This window comes from Nomascus leucogenys, chromosome 22a (genome assembly GCF_006542625.1).
Source record: "Nomascus leucogenys isolate Asia chromosome 22a, Asia_NLE_v1, whole genome shotgun sequence".
NCBI classification, from domain to species: Eukaryota; Metazoa; Chordata; class Mammalia; order Primates; family Hylobatidae; genus Nomascus; species Nomascus leucogenys.
This window is the reverse complement of record NC_044402.1, coordinates 125,671,056-125,693,545: the sequence shown is the minus strand read 5'-3', so window position 1 is coordinate 125,693,545 and position 22,490 is coordinate 125,671,056. Positions and strand designations below refer to the sequence as shown.

The 22,490-nt window shown below is 42.2% G+C and overlaps 1 protein-coding gene across 2 annotated transcripts in view; it reads left to right on the top strand.

Annotated features, from left to right (window-relative positions):
• Positions 1–3,540: 3,540 nt before the first annotated feature.
• DOCK10 (dedicator of cytokinesis 10) overlaps positions 3,541–22,490 on the top strand; it is a 279,722-nt gene continuing 260,772 nt past the window's right edge. Inside the window, exon 1 of one of the 2 annotated variants that reach the window (XM_030802798.1) lies at positions 3,541–3,965. In XM_030802798.1, the coding sequence (XP_030658658.1) occupies positions 3,843–3,965 (123 nt within the window). In that variant the 5' untranslated portion in view covers positions 3,541–3,842. The remainder of the gene's footprint in view (positions 3,966–22,490) is intronic. The other variant, XM_030802799.1, reaches the window with a different exon arrangement.

The following is a 22,490-nucleotide window of genomic DNA, read 5'->3' as shown; positions in this document are numbered from 1 at the left end:
GGTCAAGTAATCAGTGCTTACTACCTCTTATGAAAGTCAGTGATGCCTTGGTATGAGTAAGAAGAGTATCAAATTTTAAAGAAGGAAAAGGGAAGGAAGGGAGGAGGCAGTGAGGGAAGGAAAGAAAAGAACAGAGGGAGAATGGAAGAAAGAAGAAGGGAGAAAAGGAGGTAAGTAAAGAGGGGAAGAGAAAGAGAAGACTAGAAAATTCCATGTTATTGAGACAAATTTTTTCAATCTTATTTAAAAAGTCATAAAAATATGAAGTATAAAACGTTAACATGGGTCCATAGAGACTCCATCTCCAAAATCTTACTCCCACCCCCTACCCACTCACCCTTGAGCACCAATAATGTTTTGTAAGTCAGTTCCTCTATATGAAATTGAGCTTTTCGGAGACAGAAACATTTTGTTCAGCTCTGTGCCCTCCTAGCATAGTGTGAGATCCTGTCCATAGCTGATATTCCATAAATGTCTGTTGAGTGGGGTTATTTCTTCCTGAGTGAATGGCTTGTCTCGTGACAACGCAAATTGGCAAATTCAAACACTGATAAAACTTGATTGCATCCTCTGCATTCTGTACATTAGTACAATCTTGATTTGAGAACATTTAGCAAAATTTGCAACCACTGGTTTCTACAATGTCTGTTCCATGCATTTGGGGAGCTCCTTTAATGATCCGTCTACAATTTTAGACAGCGAGACATGGGATAGATGGGCTGAACAACTCCATTTTATAACATATTAAAATTCGAGTAAAATAATATATGTGAAACTATTATCCAAACTGTAGCACATTATGTTATAGTTACATGTTGTTACACAATAGTGGGTTAAAACTATAAGGATTACGTTGTTATTGTTATTCTTGTTCATGAAATTCCATAGTCATTGATTTGGGTTAAGACATTGTCTCCAGAATGCTCATTAAATCCCCAGCCTTGGCTCCAAGATAATATCCATCCATCCATCCTTCTCGCAAAGGTTCACATGAGAATCAAATATATGAAAAGACATGGAAGTTTGTTTAATTCCTGAGTTATCTGCAAGTGTAGGAATAATAACAGTTATTGAAGTCCATGTGCTAGTCACTTTTTAAGAAATTTACACTAATTTAAGTAACTCTCTCAGCAGCCTAGCCACACAACTACTATCTTGATTGTGTAGGTAAGAAAACTGAGGCTTACGGAGTTGGGATTTGAACAAAGGTAATTGGACTTCAGAGCATGTACTTTAACCACCATTCTACAATATTACAAGCCCTTGAAGATTGACTTATTAACTAGCTGTTCCAAGAAACTTAACGTACTTCATGATATTTGCACAGATTTGCGTTTACCAAGCATCTGAGCTGAGTTTCTCCAGGGATCTGAGAGATGGGTGACCAGCAGAGAGTCAAGGTCCCAAATCAGCAGACCTGAAGTTACATTTCTGTAGCAAAAAATAAGTGTATTTATGCTAGAAGGGCAGGGGCAAGGGTCGACACTCAGCTCTCTCTCCTTGGTGCCCGAAGGAAACTTAACTAAAACCTACATGATCGTAAGGGCTGAGGAGAGTCTCTGAAGTATCATTACTGACATGCCCCGGGTGTGAGAGGTATGCTATCAACACTTATACCTGCCTTCCTACCCAGTGTGACCCACGGAATTAACATCATACAGGGTATGGATTGGGCAAACGGGCATTTGTTCGTTAAACCCTCTCACACCTGAAGCTGGAGAAATTACAATTAGGTGTATTAATTGTACAATTAAGAAATTTCAAGTGACTTTCTGTTACTCAATATTGTTGGAGAATGGGTTGTGTGTGTTACTCAGTGTTTTGCCTTGTGCAGGGCACATTCTGATGTATTATCGATTACTACAGCCTTCCCTTTCAGCACACCTTTCTCTTCTCCTCTCTGACTTTCTCTGTGTCAGGCACACCCAGCTCTCTGACTGCACTAGCCCACCTGAGCCCTTTGGAAAGTCATCCATAAGCTGATATTTATTGAGTGCCTACGTGTGCCAGGCAGTGTTTTGAAACCAGAGGCAAAGATTAGGTACCTCTTCTTGGGAAGCTCAAGTTAATTCAAATGTGCTTAATCGATTCTCTCAGGGGAATACGCATTCGGAGGCATCAAGTCTGGGTACACCTGGGAAACGGTACGGTTGGAGGGAGCTGTTCCTACAGAGATCTTCATGTGCCAACACAGAGGCAACCACCTACTTTGCTTACCCTGAAAGGTGGCGTTGCTCCCACACTGAGTACCAATATGAAAGCATACAATACAGCATACAGTTCTTTGTTATGCAGGCTGTCTTGGAACTAGATGATGTTTCAAATGGCACTTCCCAAATCTGCCCGAGCCTCTTATGCCTGTTATGATTTCTAGAATGTGCTGAAATGATCCCCAAACAGCATCTCTGCTAATTGAATCCTGGCTAACAAAGAGCTGACTAAAGTGCATTTATCAATTGCTTAGGAATTCTTTATACCCAAATGTGACCTTGGGTTAAAACTATCCATCATTGGCTTTAGAAAGTGGCAGGGTCATGGATCCATAAAAAGCTGTTAAGAAAAAACTAGACCACTTGGAGAGGCTAGTTTCCAAGTGGAGAGGCTACTCTCCAGACCAGTATCCAGGGGCCAGAACTTCTCTGCCCCCCATCCAGTCCAACATTGAGTTGGAGAACCACCCTGGGTATGACCCAGGAAGAGACTTCTTAGAAGGCTTTCATCAGATATCTAGAGGCAAAGTGCAGGCTAGATGGGTATGGGCAAGAGAGGAGCAGAATAGCATTAACTGTGAAGTCCACCCCCGACCTGACAACCCTACATAGTAACCCTGCAAGCTGGTTCTTGCCTACTCATCCTAATGCCACCCAAAGTCTCTTACCCCCAGAACCCTGATTTATTGGTTTTGAGTTCGTGTTAGTAAATTAAACTGTCTCCTTGATTTCTCTGTATTTGTTTATTTGTTCACTTGGTTACTTGCTGTCTCCCACCCCCACCCCGAAAAAACCTATCAGCTCCACGCAGCCTTAAAGTGTAGTTGCTAAGTTCCTCTCCGTAACCTCAGTTTCCAGAACAGTGTGAGCTGGCATATAGTAGGCGCTTAATAAATACTCATTGAAGGAGTGAATGAATGGGGAAGCTTATTCCAAGGCCCTGAACATGGACTTCTGGCAAGGGAGCCTTCCAAACGCTGGCTTGGGCGATGCTGCTGGGATCCCAGCCACCAGATCTTTAATAAGCCTCTGACCCCTTCTCAAGGGTGGAAGGGCGAACTAAGCTTGGCCCCCACCCCCACCCACTAGCCGGACCCAGAAAATAGAGGTCTAAACGGCAAATGCATCCAGGGCTCCAACTCCCCCAGCAGCCTCCAAATGAGGCTGACGGCCTTGGACTGGCGACGGCCTTGGACAGGCCCCGCCCGGAGCCCCGCGGCAGCCACCCCCCGCCCTCCCTCGCAGCCTGCAGTTCCCCCGGGCGGCGTGGACAGCCCCGGCCGGCGAGCTGAGCCCGTGTGGGCGGCGCGGGCAGGAGCCGACCCAAGCGCGTCCCGCGACGCCAGCTCCAGATGCGCCGCTGCAGGGCCCCGGCCGCCCGCCGAGTTGGCCGCGCGCGCCCGGGGGAGTGCAGAGTTTGGAAAGTCTTCGAGAAGCTTCAGAGGAGGGAAGGGGGTGGGAAGAGTGGGGGTGCAAGAGAGAAAAACCCGCCTCTTGCGAGTTGAGCGAGGAAGAGGGGGGGAAAGGCTCCGAGTTCCGCTTCCTGAACGGCGGGTGGATAGAGAAGGTTGGCGCGGGGAAGACCGGCGGGACGCGCGCCCCGGGCCCGCGGCGCGATCGACGTGACCGGCGATGGCCGGTGAGCGGACCCGCAGGTTCACCCGGAGCCTGTTGAGACCTGGGCAGGCGGCCGAGCTCCGGCACAGCGCCGCGTCCGCCGCCGCGGTGGCCGTCAGCAGCCGGCAGCAGCAGCGGGTGAGTGCGGCGCATCCTCCGCGCCTTCCCGCGCGCCCCGGGCGCCCGGGGGGAACGAGGCCCGGCCTCCCCAAAAGCTCGGCGGGCCCAGGTCCCCAAAGCCCACGGGTCCTCTCCTCCTCACTCCCTCCCCCGCCGCCTCTGCGGGCTCCCCCGGCGCCACCTCAGCGAGGCAGCGCCACCGACGCGTAAGGACCGGGGGCGCGTTTGTGCACGCGGGACGCTTAGAAGAGCAGCTGCGTGGGCAGCAGAAGCGCAGCGTGGGAGAGGATGTGCAGGGGCTTTAACGGGACGGGAGGGGACCGGAATGCACCGCCAGTCACATTGGTGCTAAGTGATACGAGTGCCAGAGACCCGGGGTGGGATGGAGGGGATCTATAGAACGGAACCCTTGGGTCTGCAGGTCTGCGCGTCCCTCTCACCCGCCAGCGAACAGACCAGTGAGCTGAGAGAGAGGGATGCAGTCCGTGGTCTTCGCGCTGGTTAGAGCAGGGGCCCCCCGACCTTAACTACCGCGGAAACAGATGTACTTGGAACAACCCTCCCACCGCAGGGTAAAAACCCACAAACCACTTAATACTCCTCCAGAAAGGGCTGAGGAACACAGGCTGGAGGAGACGTGGGTCATTAGGTCTCCAGCGGTTTCTGGTATTTTTCGAAGATGTTTCGCGGGGTTCTCCCGCCAGCAATGCTTTACTGGTTACTTCCTTATTGAAACGCCTTCTAAGTGCTGGGTGATTTCCGCGGGAAGTCCCTGGGGCAGCAGCCAGCATCTGACGCTAGGATCCTATCCATACCAACCCAGATGTTCCTGCGTTGCAGTAGGTCCATACTGCCGGGGAGAAGTGGCAAGAGACAAATCAACTCTAGTGGAAACGGGAAGCGAGTGGGAACAACAGCCTCACAGCAAGACCGGGGCTCAGCAGCCGCGCTCTTGGCCTGCGTTTGGCGGACCGGAATCCGGGTTGTGTGTTTCATTTTCTTTTTTGCCAGTAAATATCATTAGGAACTAAACGGCTCTTTTTAAGAGTGTGAAAGTGTTACTCTTGCCAGTCACCAATGAGGAGGGCGCCAAAAGCTGCCTAGAGCCAGTTCCCACAGCCAGGACTATTCTCTAAAGCCAGAGGTCGGAAAGTTGAACAGAACGGAAGCAAATTGCCTGGCAGAGGGAAGAGGCATCGGGTGCCCAGGGGGGTGTAGAGCGGGCGGCGGTGATTGGAGTGTGAAACGAACTGGTGGCCAGGGTGCCTTTTCTTGCACTTACACTAGCTGCAGTCCACAGTTACCCAGAGGTGGTTCAACTGTTAGCTCACTCTGTGCCAGGGACAGCATGTGGTTCTGCTATCAGCGTGCACATTTTCAGGACACCAAAGACAAACTGCTCAAAAGAACATTAGAAGAAAAGATTCAATTTGAGTAAAAGTAGAGATAAGAAAATCTCCAGACAGTAGTAGAAAGTGCTTTTTACTTTTGAATGATCATTCAGAATTGTGGTTTTGTCATTTTCTGCCATTCCCTTGACAAAAACTTTATTTTGCAACTCATTGGACTGAATCTCACTGAGAATCTGATAGAAACACACAGCGTTCAATTGGAATAAACAGCTTAAAATGTTGTGTGTTTTTCTTTAATGTAGATTCTCCTAGAATTTTTGTAGCACTAGAATTTCTATAAAGATTATGTATCCCAGATACCCTTCTACACAACACACACACACACGCACGCACTGCTTTCGCCAAAATTACGTCAGATTTGAAATCCTAGGGTATCTTGTCAAAATGAATAAGCTCGCTGTCTTTAAAAAGAGGTGGGGGAGGGGAGATTCACTGGCAAAGGTGGTCCTGACTCCCCTTGCTTCGCTTCAGCACCTTGGCCAACACTCCTAAACTAGCTTTTGCCAAGACATTTCATGGGATCTTACACATCTAGGCAGGCAGTTTTGGCTGCTATTTTGGCAGCAAGAACGCATGTGCTTTGCATACCATCCCATCAGTTAACTCTTGAAGGGAAACAGGAAGGTGATGAGTTCTCTGAGCTGGCACCTGAACTCGGTGGGATTCTGTGGGGATAGAGCATCCCTTTTGAACCTAAAACCTTGTCATTGGGCTATGTGGTAGAGACTAAGCTTACATTGATGCAATCCCTTAAGACTCTTTGTATCTGTTGCTTCAAGTTCTCAAAACATGGTTGTCAAGGGAGAAAAATGATAGGATGTTGGGGAAAATATTATGGGTATCCGACTTCAGTACAGACTCATAGAACTGTGGGTGTGTATTGGAGCAAGCCATCCTCTATTGCAAGGTATTTGAAAGACACTAGAAACTCCTGCTGAGAAAAACTATCTTACTGCTAGATTTATATAGTCCCCTTTCTGAAATCTCTGTTTTGGGGACCCAAATCCTCCAGGACATTGCCAAAAGATTGCCATAGGGTTTGAACTCTGCTCTATCCAATAAGTTTAGATAAGGTTGTGAGGTTAACAAGAGAGTTTTGGTCTCTGAGAATGGGGTGTGTATACATACACACAGAGAGAGACAGAAGACAGGAAGCCTTCAAATTGTGTTTGAATATGGAGAGGAGAGATCAAGGAGATGCTGAGTGAGGGTAATGACTGGGAAAGCCAAATTTTAAGGCAGTTGTTGAGGACAGTAGAGGTGTATGCCAAAGCAAATTTGATGTCAGTTTTTACCCAAAGCACTGTATATAGTAGGCTTATGTATTTGCAGACTCCTAGACACGAGCCACCTTATTCTTCACCCCTCCCAAGAACAGTAATGAACAAAAACATACATTTCAAAAGGAGAAATATTTGCTCCTTCATTATCCTAAAATTCCCCATAGAAAATAAATGAAAGACAACTCATTCGAAGATCAATTCAAAAGATCAAGTCAAGTTCTCATAATTTCCTGAAATCTCATTCCTGATTGTTTCATAAAGCAAGCTTCTCTAGGGTAGTATTTCAGCCCGGAAATGATTAGAAACATTTGTTTCATATCAGAACTGGAGTGTTTTATTACATTGGTTGAATATACATACTATGTTGGCTTCAAAGTTGTAATGCCACTAATTAGAAATTCCTTTTTGATAACAAGCTCATCTTTTAAAATGAATAAAGTGTATCTGTACCCTAGCATGAATTAGTTCATTTAGATAGCTTTCTATAATTCATTAAGATATACATTTAGGATTTGTGCACTTTTCTGCATATATATTGTATTTGAGAGCATTTCAAAAGAAAATACTTTTTAAAAAAGTATAGGTTAACTTTTTGCAAACACTCCATCAGATCTGTCACTTTGAGAGAAATAGAGTTTTATTTATGGAATGTTTTAGGTGGGTTAGTGCAATGGAAGGCTTCAGATAACCAGAAGGATGAGATCTACATACAGTCAGATGATGGAAAGGAAGCATTTACTAGAGATCAAATAATCATTTGGTCAGTTTTGGCCTAAAGCCGTTCATCTATTTCCTAGACTGGAGCTTACCACTTTAGTTACATGTACTTTTAATGTCTTTATATTTACTCTATTATTAGACAAAAACTCCTCTGCAACTCCTTTTTGATTGTATCTAATTTTGTTATTAACTCATTTTAAAGAGAAAGCATTCTGCCGGAAGTGATTATACTTAACCAGGAGGTTTTCTCCCTTCCTACCCACCCAAAAGGGTAAGGGGTAAAGAGAGGAAAGTATTTATTTAGGTAAATTCCATTTCCCTTCTTTGATGTTTCCTAACTCTTCAGACTTCCAATAATTTAGAGAGCTTTGAGTAAGAAGCGGAACCTTTGAACAACCAAAGAGCTTTGATTGAGAAGTAGTGAATATGTAAACATGTTTACATGAGCATGAGGAATTCCTAGAAGGAAGAATTTTCTCCCCTCTGAACTTGGTGGCATTCAAGAGTTGAGAGTAGGAGGGATTTTTTTTTAATTGAGTGGGGGATACTGGAATTTCCCAAAAGTCATATGCTAGATGCAGAAAGTGATAGCGAATGAAAGTGAAGCACTTGTTTTGCTGTCACTATCCAGATTTAAAAGCAACATGCAATATAAGGGCCTGCTTGTTTCACATTCACAGCACAGTCTTTTTGTTTTGTGTTTTTTGTTTTGTTTTGTTTTATTGTTGTTTTGGACAGAGTCCTTTATGACAAGGGTGTTTATGCTTTAGCAGAAATCACACGTTTATGTCTTCATATGAGGAAAATCCCTTGACCTCTTTGCCTGGAGAAGAAGTCAACACAAACTTAGTTTACAAGATCAAGTTTGAATGTTACTGATGTGTCTGCCAATGTTTTTTATTTCTCAAGGGCATTGGAGAAATAACTTTGAAAATAAATAGTAACCACAAGTGGGTTCTAGAAAACTTCTAGAAGGATCAAAGACTGAAAGAATGAGTCAACATGTAGAGGTTTTGGCTGTCTTTTTCTCCACAACCAGATTCTCTAAGGCCTAGCATAGAAAAAGAAAGCAATAATGAATGCATTACGGTAAACAATTTGTTAAGAATGTACGATGTGCCTGGCACAGTGTTAAGCATTCTGTTTAATTCTCAGAGCAATCATTTGAGGAAGGTATTATTGTTCCAAAATACAGAGGAGGCCAGTGAGACTCATAGGGTTAAACATGTTTCTCTAAGTTAAGTAACTGACATGGGACATCCTCTGCATTTTGAATAGAAAACTGGAGGGGTTACCTTCCAGTTTTTTAGCTGCTTCTAAAAGCATCTTCAAATTGGTGGATATGAGTAGTTGATGTTGGTTGGTGTTACCTTTTGATCTACCCAAGTTGCAGTTCTACCTAAGGAATAGGAAAATTGTTCTTCCCACTAGTGCTTCAGAGTACCTGTTAGCATTCACTCCAGTGTTCTCCTGAGGATAGTTGCAATAGCAGAGGCTTAATTATAATAGATCTTCCCAAGGCAACCGGAATTTCAATAGTTAAGTCTTTAAAATATGAACTCACTCAGCCATCACCATCTCACCTATATAGCAAAGTCTTAAGAAAATTGTTAAAGAGCATAAGGTTAATCCTCCTGCAGTCTACTTCAAAACTGTCTGCTTCTCCATTCTCAACTGCTCACCCCACTCTCGCATGTGCCTGAAATTCCTCAATGCATTGTGTGTCTTGGAGTATGTATTTCCATTTAACTGAGTTGTGTTGGGATCCTTTTTTCACATTCTATCTTATTTGAAGGAGGGATCCTAAGTATCTTACAAAGATGCATGTGAGACAACAATAACAAAATATAGTAAGGGGAGTGAAAAGTAATAATAGCCAGAAAAAAAAACCAACAATATTAGGAAAGTTAGATGTAATCAGGTGTAGGTCATTGGGACTAGTAAATAAAATACATCACTATTAAGTCCTGTAGTTTTGTTAAAGGTGCTTCTTGGTGACCAAGTCAAAGAGAAAACACCATCAGCCATGAGATTTAAGAAGTCCATCAGATAAATGAAAATTTGCTCTAGACATATTCAGCATTAACTTATACTGAAACTTAAGAGACAAGATATTTTTTTCCTGGAGTTTTTTTTACAAATAGTAGCATGATGTGATAGAGTCTCATCATTGAGAGTGTTGTCCAAGAACAAGCAACATTAGATCACATGGGAGCTAGCTAGAAATACAGAATCCAAGGGCTCACACCAGATAATGCATTTTAATAAGATCCCCTAGTGATTTACACTAGGACACTAAAATTTGAGAAACATGAAAATAACCTACATCTTTAGCCACACTTTTGCAGGATCTTTTTAGATAAAGTCAATTGATGGGGTCCAATACAATGTGGTTTATTCTGCAACTATTTGAAAGTTTTACTTAAAGCAGAGATGAGGTTTAGACCACTTAGAAACGAAAATGGGATTTGGTTCATTGTTAAATGGCTTTAGGGAAACCTCTTACTTATTTGTGTTATATTCTGTCCTCCATCTACCATCTAGCCCCTTAATTGTAGTGTGAACTTAATTTTCCAGGTTAAGAAAAAATTCCATAACATACTTAAATAATTGCTATCTAAATCAGCACAAGTTCTCACTCTAGGTTGTAGGGCGAGAGTTCATACCCTAAACATGTGTTTCAGAGTGAGGCGAATGTTACTCCTCCTACAGAGAATTTTTAAGTACAATTACTTCAACTAATGAAAGATGTGTTATGAACTAAATGTTTGTGTCCTTCCAAAATTAATATGTCGACGCCTTAACCCCCTATATGATGCTATTAGGAGGTGAAGCCTTTGGGAGGTAATTAGGGGTAGATTCGGTCATGAGAGTGGACCTCTTATGATAAGATTAGTGGCTTTAAAAGAAGAAGAAGAAGAGAGAGAGATCGCCCTGTCTCTGTCATGTGAGGACACAACAAGGCGGCCATCTAGGAGCCAGAAAGAGAGCCTTCACCAGGAACCCAACCATGCTAGCACCATGATCTCAGACTTCAGCCTCCAGAACTGTGAGAAATAAATGTCTGTTGTTAAAGACACCCAGACTATGTTATGTTATCACGGCAGCCCGCACTGACTAATACAACACACAATTAACACTGATTCTGTGGTGTCATATAAGATCTATATTGATATGATATCAAATGAAACCCTTAGGGATTTGAAAATAATTGGTGATATCAGAAAATCCAACTGCTAGAATCAGAAAATCATGAAGATGTTTTTCTCTCTCACAGTCATTGACTCCTAGAAAAAGTGATACCTCTTGAATTCATGCTTGAATGCGGTAAGAATGGGCTTCCATGGAGTTAAAGATCTTGATTTCCCCATATGCTATATTGTGGTTCATGACCTCTTTGATGGGCTGTCCTTCACCATCATCCTGAGATACTCTTTCCTTGACTATCCATGTTGGAGTTCCATTATGCACTTGTAACAATTTGGCCACATGGGATTCTAATGAATGGGAGTTGGTATTGGAAATGTCAGAGCCTGTGAGTCTGGAGACCAGAATTTCAAACCTGGCTCTGTGACCCTTGATGAAGTCCCTTCTCTCTTTGAAGACTCAGTTTCCTGAACTGTGAAATTAGGGGATTAGGTGATTGGGCTCTTGAATTTCCCACTTCTTTGTCCCAGAGTCCTCACAACTTCTCCTTCTCATCCCTCAGATTCTCAGATGTCACCTTCTCAGGAAGGTCATCCTGGATTACCAAGTGGAAGGTGAGAGTTCATACCCTAAAGATGTGTTTCAGGGTGAGGTGAATGTTACTTTTCCTACCAGAGAATCTCCCACCAGGCTCCCCACCCTCAACACTCTCAATCTCATTACTAGGCTTAGTTGTCTTCATAGCTCTTACTACTATCTAAAGTGATCTTTTTATTGATTTCATTTCTTATTTGTCTTCCAACCCTCTTGCCTTGGAATATAAGTGCTATTGAAAAGAGAGAACTTGTCTGTTTCACTAATTTTATAGTATATTTGCTATTGGGAAATAAGAGGGGTGGAGTCCCCCTTCTTACCGCACATTAGTTGCTTAAGGAAAGTCAGAAGGGTTGGCTGAATGTACATTACTGAAAGGTTACAGTGGAATTATAACTTTAAAATGTCCAGGTTGTTAGCATCTGATAATGACAGCCCTTCTGTCATCCTCTTCATAGTCTACCTGTAAATCCTGGCAAGCATTGGAAATGCAATCCTGCCGAAAGGTACTGGGCATGTCCTGTGTGCCAAATACTATACTTGTGCAATCTCTTCTAATCCTCATAGCAACGATATGGCAAAAGGTTGGTATTCTCATTTTATAGATGAGGAAAGAGATGCTTAGAGATCAGGAACTTTCTTCAGATCAAATGACTCCTCAATAGTGAATCCAGAGTCACAATCGCACAGTCTGACTCCACAGCCTATTCCTCCTGACTACTCTATAACTGCCTCCCAGCTCCACCAGGCAGGAAGAACCTCATTACACATGCAGCTTGCATCCATCAGCGAAAGCAGTGAGAGAAAAGAAACCCTCAGAGTACTAGTTACAGGAAGAGTTTCTGAAAAAGAGTTTCTTGACAAAAGAAGAGCTGTGGCTACTTTTGCTCTGCTTCAGTCTTTCATTTATGACATCCCAACAACCTGGGATATTGGGAGTGACACCAACTTTGGACACTGTTGCTCAGACATTTCCCAAAGACAGGACCGGCACGGAATGAGTTAAGGTTTGCAAACAAAGGCTCCTTCAACTGTGAAAGGGGCATTATTTGATTCCTCTCCTTCTATAGAAATACATTTCTGGCAAGATAAGCATGAGGTGGGGGGGCGCGGTTGGGTTGCAACATTACATCTGTTACATTGTCTCTTGTAGTCTTGATTTTGGTGTTCTTGTTTACAAATAAGAAGGTTGATGGTTCTTTATTTTTCTCCCCCCCATTGAAGTGAGACTTGTTTGCTTCTTATCTTTCACAGCAGTGTTAGCAGGCTGGAAATAAATGCTTCTGTTTGCTGGACTCGAAATGTTGACCTACATTTATTGAGGTAGAAATAATAAAATTTAATGAATGTGACTGAGTTAGTGGCAATACAGAAAAACACTTGCCTTTGAAAACGTTAATATTTTGCAGTTGGATTGAAGTGAAAATGTCCGCCTCAGAGATTAGAAGAATTAATAGTCGCGGCTGGGCACAGTGGCTCACACCTGTAATCCCAGCACTTTGGGTGACCGAGATAGGAGGATCACCTGAGGTCAGGAGTTCGAGACCAGCCTGACCAATATGGTGAAACCCCATCTCTACTAAAATTACAAAAATTAGCCAGGCATGGTGGTGCACATCTGTAGCCCCAGCTGCTCGGGAGGCTAAGGCAGGAGAATTGCTTGAACCTGGGAGGCGGAGGTCACAGTGAGCCGAGATCACGCCACTGCACTCCAGCCTGGGCGACAGAGCGAGACTCTGTCAAAAAAACAAAAAAAAAGAATTAATAGTACCGAATCATTAAGAGTTTCTTTATTTTGGGTAGCTTAAATGTGAAAATACTGTATTTCTAATTTAATTTCAGCATACCTCCTCTGAGACATGTAGAATTTGGGAAGCTAGGCAGCTCTTTAATGTAAATTAAATACCAAAATGGCAGAGTTTAACAATAGGATCTGAAAATCTGAAAAGGGGTCTATTTGAAAAGATGACACCATTTAGGATTAACATAATGAGATTTTTCTTCATATAATTATCTTAGTAATTACCAGTTTAAATGACTAATTGAGGCTGTCAAAATGACCAGTGACTCTTTGGCCTTTCAAATTAAACATTCTATGAAAAGAACCCAGGCATGAACATTTGACTTGGCAAACAAGCAAACAAAAAACTTAACAAAATTTACTGTTCAATGAAATATGATAATTAAATTATTCTCAAATACTCATTGTTTATTTGATTAGCTCTTAAATGTCCCTTTGTCACAGCTTTTTAGAATGACAAATGGAAATTGATTGTAGCCGAGTAATCTTCAAAGAAACAAAAGTGTTGTTGGAACTCAACTTTTTTGAAGATAATGTAAATGTGGAGAACTAATATTTAAGGACGTTTATTTTTTGTTTTATATATTGTTTAAAAATTGGTCACATTCAAAGGAAGTTTTATTCTGAAGTGGAAAAAATGTATTTTAAGTTTTCTTTGAAACATATCTTTATGTGGGCTATAAATTTGTCCTACATGAGAAACTACTAGTAATAAAGTTTGTTGGCATACCAACATGCAGAGATAAGATGCTTTCAGAACCTTTCTGAGTGCTAACAGGGAAAGTTCATTCATTAACTTCCATTTTTGAAGTCAGAAGCCATATGGCTTCTGTCCAATCAATTTGAAAAATGTATCTTTTTATCATTAGGAAGCAATGGTTTCCAGGCAGTGTAACCTTGGCCAAGTCTTTAAGCTTCTTTGAGTTTCAGTGTTCTTGTCTTTAAAACAAGAGAGTTGAACACCAGGACCTTCAAGAATGCTTTAGTCCTAAAAATCCAGGTAGATCTTACCCCTTTAAAGGGGTTTTCATAGAGAATTAAAATAAAACTTATTTTCTTCTTAATAAGATGATTATTGATTAAAATACCTGATTTTAGCACCTGGAAGACTTGATCCCAATGATCTATGACCACATTTGTATTTCACCAATGAAAATGGTAGCATAAAAAAACATGGTTACTTAAGAATGCAATGAAGGGAATGGCTGTTCACACATCCTGAGGACAGGGCTAGGGGAATGGAGACTGGCAAAAGACACCCAGTGGTGGCAAAGGCTGGGCAAGTCAGGTTCTTCTGACCTTATCGAGCCTCAGAGGCAAGCATACAATCCTATTTCCTTCTTTCTTATCCTGAAGAGAAGGGTAAGCCCCATCTGCTTTAAGAAAGCATGCTTTCCAGTTTCCATGCTGAATGTTTGTAGTTGCAGTCTCTGGCTTAAGGTCTGTGCCAGGTCGTGTCAGCACCCACATGAGCAGAATATACGTGAGTAGAAGTTTGAACTGTGCTACCAGATCCTGTCTGCCTTGCCTTTGAAAAAGCAGCAGGAACCTCTCATTTTCTAGTTCTGTGTCTGTCCCTGGTTTTTGTCTCTGCTTCTATCACCTCCTTCTCCCTGCTCACACCTGGGAAAGGTAATATGATCTGTCCTGGACCCAGTGTGATTTCAGAGGGTCTCAAGACTGCAGATTTGTCCTTCGGCCCTGTGCCCACATTGTCCTCCTAGCAACTGATACCAAGGTATAGGCCATTTTATTCCACAGTTAGTCATCAGCCTTAAATGCACAAGGCGGCATGGTGAGGACTTTATTTCACTCCACAGTGTAAGTCCATTCCTGAGCAGATGTATCTTGGGACGATCCCTGACCCATTAGGATAATAGAGTATGGAAATGGGAGGCTGATGTACTAGAGATAACCTTTCACCGCTTCCCTGGCAGCCAGTCTGATCTCTGGTAGAGGTATCCACAGCCCAAATGACATTTGTCTCTGTTGCCAGTCCTGGAGGAGGAGGAAGAGGTGTGGTTTTGTCCTTACACTTCTGATACTCTGAGAGACCTTCAAGACCAAGACTGTGGTTATAGTCTCCATATTTCCAGGGCAGCAAGATATTTGGCACATAGTAGGTGCTTACTAAATGCTTGCCAAATGGAAAAGAGAATGTCGTACTTAGAGATGACAGGAGTATAGATTAGGCATGCAAAAGGAAATCTGAGGGCCTGGTTTGCAGTAAAGAAATTCTAAGGCACGTTCCAGAGGACAGATGTTGGCGACAAAGCACCAGCATATAATATTTGTACAATAGCAGCAAATTGAAGTAAACTGAGCAGAATTTAATTCAAGATTCCCACAAAGGCTATTCAAAGATTAAAAAGAAACAAAACAAAATCTCGATTGGCATGTGTTTATATTCTTAAATAAGATTCAGCTAAGCAGGTGTGATCACTAATCCAACACCAGCCCCTGTCCTGGTGGGTGCCTGGGTAGCACACGCAGGCCTCACTGCCTACCCAGGGATGTTAGTGCCATTCTCACTGATGCTGTTAGCAGTCACAAGGTGGAGGCCACCCCAAGAAGGGTGCAGAAAAATGATTGATTACAGTCCAAGAAGTGTGAGCCACAGGGTTTTGAAAGCAGTCCATTTCCAGTCACATGATGGAGAGCAGTTTATGTTTTTTTAAAAAACCCTTACTAAATCACCGAGTCGTGTGATTTTATCAGTTTATGTGAATGCTATTTTAGCCCTTAAAAATTCTCCTTTCCTTGAGGTTCGGATGTTAGAGAGCTTTCATGACACGGCTTTAGAGCATCGTAATGACTCTGCTCTGTTTTTTAAAGTTCTGGCATTCATGTAATGATTTCCTTTTACAACTGTATTTTCTTTTTCTTTTCTTTTCTTTTCTCTTTTTTTTTTTTTTAAAGACAGAGTCTCACTCTGTTGCCCAGGCTGGAATGCAGTGGTGCGATCTCGGCTCACTGCAACCTCTGCCTCCTGGGCTCCAGTGATTCTTCTGCCTCAGCCTCCCAAGTAGCTGGGACTACAGGTGTGTGCCACCACACCTGGTTAATTTTTTCGTATTTTTAGTATTGATGGGGTTTCACCATGTTGACCAGGCTGGTCTCAAACTCCCAACCTCAAGTGATCCACCCGCCTCAGCCTCCCAAAGTGCTGGGATTACAGGTGTGAGCCACCTCTCCTGGCCTTACATCTGTATTTTCTAAGCTTTTGTGAGTTCTATTACAATAATAGTTCAAATATATAGAAAATAATGAAGAAAAAACTAGTAATCACCCACACTCCTACCACCTACTGGTAACAACTTTTGCTATATTTATTTGAAGCATTTGTCTCTTCACAAAAACATGCTTTGACATACTTTTGAGCTAATGTTGAATATTTACATTTTTAATTTGTCTTAAGTGATTTAAGGTATCTTCTGTCCTAAAAACTATTTCTGCTGGCATTTCTGTATATACTCCACATGAAATATATATTGTTAATTAAAAAAGAAAAACTGTGCCACATTTCTTGAGATTGTACAGTCATAAACATTTAGACCTGAAAGAAAATCTAGTCTAAAATAGATAAAAAGCCCAGGCACAGTGGCTGATGCCTGTAATCCCAGCACTTTGGGAGGCCGAGGTGGGTGGATTACTTGAAGCCAGGAGTTCGAGACCAGCCTGGCCAACATGACAAAATTCTGTCTCTACTAAAAATACAAAAGTTAGCCAGGTGTGGTGGTGCACACCTGAAACTCCAGCTACTCAGGAAGCCGAGGGAGGAAAATCATTTGAACCTGGGAGGCAGAGTTTGCAGTGAGCCGAGATTGTGCCACTGCACCCCAGCCTGGGCAACAGGGCAAGGCTCCATCTCAAAAAAAATAAATAAAATAAAATAAAATAGAAGGAAACTGAGTCACAAGGAGGATTAAATGGATGTGGTCAGGGTCACAGAGCAATGCCACGGGAGGACTCAAACCCAGGGTATTTTCTCCTGTAGCCCAGTGCACCATCTGCAATACACGTAATTTCATATCATAAGATGGAAATCTAGAATATATTTACATGGGGCTCTCCAGTAAAAGTGAATGAGCCTTAAACCTAATAGAGCACTACCTTTAAAGATGTTTAAATAGTACACATTCGCTTAACCTGGGCACACATGCCTGGTTTACTTCCTGAATATGTGATGTCTGTGTTACCTGTTGTTTGCTGAGAATCTGTCCAGGTGTTTCAAAAATGTGACCTATGCTTGGCAGCCAGTTGAAAATGTGTTCCTCTAGCCCATGAGCACGGGGAAAGGCCCACTTGTGCCCTTGGGCCTGAGCCATTCTCGTAAGCTGACATTATGCCAAAAATCTAGTGATCAGAATTACTGCATGTGCTGTCTCAGTGCCCTCAATGATCAGAATTTGACTGAGTCTGGGCTGCTGTGACTTTACAGAGATACAAAGGATCTTAATAGATTTCTGTTGCTGCCATAACAGACTATATAAACTTCGCACTTAAACAGCATCTGTGTATCATCCTACCGTAGTGTAGGTGAGAAGGCTGGTGAGAGTCTCACCAGGCTAAAATCAAGGTATCAGCAAGGCTGTGACCCCTTGTGGAGCTCTAGAGGAAAATGTCTCATGCTTACTTGGGCTGTTGGCAGAATTCAGTTCCTTGAGACCGTAGGGCTGAGGTCCTCATTTTCTTGCTGGATACAAACTGAGGTCTATTGCCAGCTTCTAGAGGCCCCCACATTGCTTAAACCTGGCCTCCTTCCTTCATCTTCAAAGCTAGTGGTGATGGCTCAAGTTCTTCACATGTTGCACCCCTCAGACCCACGCTTCTGCTTTCCTCTCCCACTGAAGGACTGGTGATTGGATTGGGCCACCTAGATAATCCAGGACAATCTCCAATCTCCAGGTCTTCCATCTTAATCATATTTGCAAAGTCCCCTTTTCCATGGAAATGAGTATATTTATAGGTTCTGTGGATTAGGGTGTGGACATCTTTGTGGGGCCTATCATAAAAATGCTCAGAAAGTGCTTTAAAAGATTAAAAGGACTAACTCTTCCCGAGGCACTGCTTTCTGATCCTAAAACAAAGTGGAAGGAACTGTCTTTTATAGAATACCAGACACAGTTCTTAAATCTAACCCTCTGCTTATGTGGCTTTGATTAACTTAATAGACCTTAGCTTTTATCCTTGTAAAATTAGTAGACACAAAATTCTTATGAGGATTGTATTAGTTTGTTCTCACACTGCTATACAGAAATACCTGAGACTGGGTACTTTGTAAAGAAAAGAGGTTTAATTGGCTCACGGTTCCACAGGCTATACAGGAAGCATGGCGGCATCTGCTTCTGGGGAGACCTCGGGGAGCTTTTAATCATGGAGGAAGGCAAAGGGGGACTGGGGCGTCTTACATGGCAGGAGCAGAAGGAGAGAGAAGGAGGGGGCACTACACACTTTTAAACAACCATATCCTGTGAGACTCACTATCATGACCACAGTACCAGGGCGGATGGTGTTAAACCATGAGAAACAGATCCCATGATGCAATCACTTCCCACGAGGTCCCACCTCCAACACTGGGGATTACAGTTTGACATGAGAACTGGGTGGGGACATAGATCCAAACCATATCAAGGACCAAGTGATAACATGCTTCAGAGTTTTGAAGCTACATCCATGTTCATTGTTGCAATGGTCATCGGGCCAAGGAGAGTGCTGTCCAGTGCCTCTGTGCTCCTGTGCCTGGGCATGAACATCTCAGAATGAGCTCACAGTGATTCAGTAGACCCTAGACTTTCATGAAAGGTGACTAGTGGGGCCTGGTCTGGGTGTGCAGGCGAGGTCTGTGTAGGGATTTGTCTCTGACCAGGCCTCATCATTTTGTTTAGGTGAGAATACATTTCATCCATGACAGATCTCAGACCTACAAGGCTCTGTACTTCTTTCTCCATATATTCCCCAGTACTGTGTACTGAGGAGCCTGTGGAAAGAACCACGTGCTCTAAGTACGGGGCCTGACAAGCTGACTATAAGTTGTATATGGGGACTCAATCATCATTACTCTGAAAGATAGTCTGAACCATTTAACACAGGAAAAATGGGCTTTTAATGTTAGGGTGTACCAAGGATCTAACCTTAGACCCCCTTCTCTCTGCCTTCTCCACAAAACCCCCCTAGATGATTTCATCCTTTCACACATTTCTGAGCTCTGACCATTGATATCTCTGTCCTGAAGTTTCCTCAGTTACTTCAAAATCAACAGGATCCAGATCTAACACAGTTTCTTGCTTCATAAATCTGCTTTCCTTATTTCCTGAGTTGTATACCTCAGTGGATCCAGGAAATCTCAAACTAAAACCATGCTCAATTCTTTCCACCCCTGGCCACCCCACATCAGTTCATGCTCCAAGTACTGGCAAGGCTACCTCCTAAATATTTCAGACAGCTCCTTGACCTTAGTGATCTATGTAAGTCACTCAGTATTTCTTCCCCAGACTGTGTTTTGCAATGTCCTTGTGGTTTCTTTCCAGCCTTCTCACTAGTTGTCTTCCTGTCTCTCCCCAGGCAACTATCCACCCTCCATTCTGCCTGCATCTTGTGAACACACAGCTCTGATCATGATGTAGCCCTGCCAGAATGCTGCTAATGTTCTTGATTATTGCCCTCAAAGGATTACATCTCACTTGGTTTCAACCTACCTTTCTAGCATCTAGCTTCACTTTCTATTATTCTCTTTCCTCCAACCTTTGCCACACTCCAGCCACTCAAGCTTCTAGGCATTACCCAAGGATGCCATACACGCCCATGCCACCAGCTGCCCAGAGGACACTTCCTGTTTTCTCATCTTGTTCAGCTCCTGCTTGCCTTTCAAGACCCAACTAATTTGCCCCTCTTCTGTTACCCTCTTCTGAGTCCATAGGCAGACTTAGTCTCTTCCTCTTCTGTATTTTCATAACACTTCTTGAATACATTAATTAATTTTTATTGTAATTATTTAGTTATTATCTCATCGCTTCCAGACAGAGAGTTTTACAATAGCTTCATAAATGATTCTTGGTTAGATGGATGGATAGATGTATATGCATATGTATGGTTTTTAAAAAATGTTCTAACCATACCTTGTCAATTTTGAAAGGGTAATGCATTGCAAATATTGTAGTTAAAGGGGAGCAGTATGGCATTATCTTCCTTTTTTTAACTGAAGGGCTTTGAATATTACCTAGCCTTGGAAACAAGAGCCCAGGCATTTCGGTCCAATGCTTCTGAGAAAATGTAACAGGTTCAGGGACTTTTTAAAACTAACCATTTTAATTATTGCCTTTCACGAAATGATGTGATTGTGAGGAAAATTGCATTCTAGGCCCATGATTTCTTTATTTTTTAAAATGCACAACCTATCATTTCTCATTGGAATTTTTAGCTGTTGAACATTTCTACCATTTCTAAATATTTTTTCTAGTTGTAGTGAGTCATATTAAATTGTGCATTAGATTTTTTTCTGAATTATCCAGTTTGCTGAGGGAAATATGGAGACATAATAAAATGTCCCATTGCTAGCATGGAACATCTTGGATCTAGGAGTCCCTAACTCCAGTGTCCTCTTACTGCCTGGGTCAAAGGCCCAGGGACCACCTTCAAGTACCCCTTATGCAACATCTACCTTTAAGCCACAGCCTTTAATTTGGTCTGTCTCCTGCCCACAAGACTCCTTCACGATTCTTACTCAGAATTCTTCTCACTCGGTATCTCCTCGAGAATCCTTCCCTAATCTCCACCAAAGCCCAGAGAGCTTGCATTGCACTGGGCTCCTGCTTAATGTGGCAAATACTTATTTTCTACTTTTTCTATAAACGAGTTCCTGGAATGTTTATTTACTCCTTAAAGAATACAAATAAAATTATTTTTATGAAATACACATGACCAATACTTTTGCAGACCTCCGTCAGCTTCTCCCTTTCCCAAGTTCATCGCTTCCCTGTGGTAACCACGAATCAAAATGGTTTTTTGATTTTTTTTCTTTTCTTTTCTTTTTTTTTTTGAGACAGAGATTCATCTGTTGCTCACGCTGAGCACAGTAGTGTGATCTCAGCCCATGCAACCTCTGCCTCCCTGGTTAAAGCAATTCTTGTGCCTCAGCCTCTTGAGTAGCTGGGATTACAGGCATGTGCCACTATGCCCGGCCAAGTTTTTTGTTGTTGTTGTATTTTTAGTAGAAATGGGGTTTTGCCATGTTGGCCAGGCTGGTCTCGAACTCCTGGCATCCGCCCACCTCGGCCTCCCAAAGTGCTGGGATTATAGGCATGAGCCACCATGCCTGGCCATGAATCAAAATGTGCTCAATGTTTGTCTGATTTTCTTATTTTGAAAAGCACTCAGATTTGTAAAACAATTGTAAAATACAGTACAAAGAATATCATATACCCTTTCTTCAAATCCCCCAAATGTTAACATTTTGCCACACTTAAAATTTAAAAATTAATCATTCTTTCTCTCTCTACACATACACAGAATACTGTTTCTTTTTAAACATCTGTGAATAAATTTTAGACATGATGCCCTTTACCTCAAAATATATTTCCTAAAAGAAATTCTCTTACACGACTATAATTTAATGACCAAGATCAGGAAATCAATGTTGATAAGATTATCTAATCCATAAATGTTACTAAGATTTTGACAATTAACCCACTATTGTTTTTTTCTGGTCCAGAATCCAAGGATTCCATTTCATTTAGGTGTGATATCTCTTTAGTTTTCTTTAATCAAGAATAGATTCTCTTTCTTTCTTGACCTTGAAATGTTGAAAAATACAGGTCAGTTGCTTTGTAGAATGGACCTCAGTTTACATGCTCATGGTTAGATTTAAGCTGTGGTATTTTTGGTGGGAATGTCACAGAAGAAATAGGGTGTCCTTAGTACATCGTATCAGGAGGGACATGTCAGTTTGTCCCGTTATTGGTCACTTAGTTAAGAAAGTGTCTGCAGATTGCTCCTCTGTAAAGTTACTAGGTTCCCTTCTGTAACTAGTGATTAACTTGTGGGAGGTCTTCTGAAATTCCCCGGCTGCTTTTTGTACCTTTGCTATTAATGTTGGCATCTAGCGATGATACTTTCTTGAAACAGTTATTACTGTGGATGGGCATTTAGGTTGTTTTCATTTCATTTAGTTTTTGGTTTTTGCTCTTATCAGTGATGCTTCTGACAACAGCCTTTTCCCCATCTCCTGGTGTGCAGGTGCATGGACTTTTCTAGGATGAGCCCTGCTTCAACTTTAGAAATACTGCCAGCTTGTTTTGCAAAGACTATACCACTTTCCACTCTCATAAGCAGTATGAAAGATTTTCCTTTCTACTATGTCCTTAACAGTAAACTTGTCAGACTTTTTGACTTTTGCCAGTTTGCTGGTATTATTGGTATTATATCACTCTTCAAATTTGTATTTCCCTATAAGCAAACTAAGTAGAGAATCTTCTTATATGTTTATTGGCCACTTTTTTTTCCCAACTGACGATTTTGTGTATACTTGGGAGATTTGCATTCATATTGCAAATGTGTCAGAAATGAATGACAAGAGAGTTATTAGAAG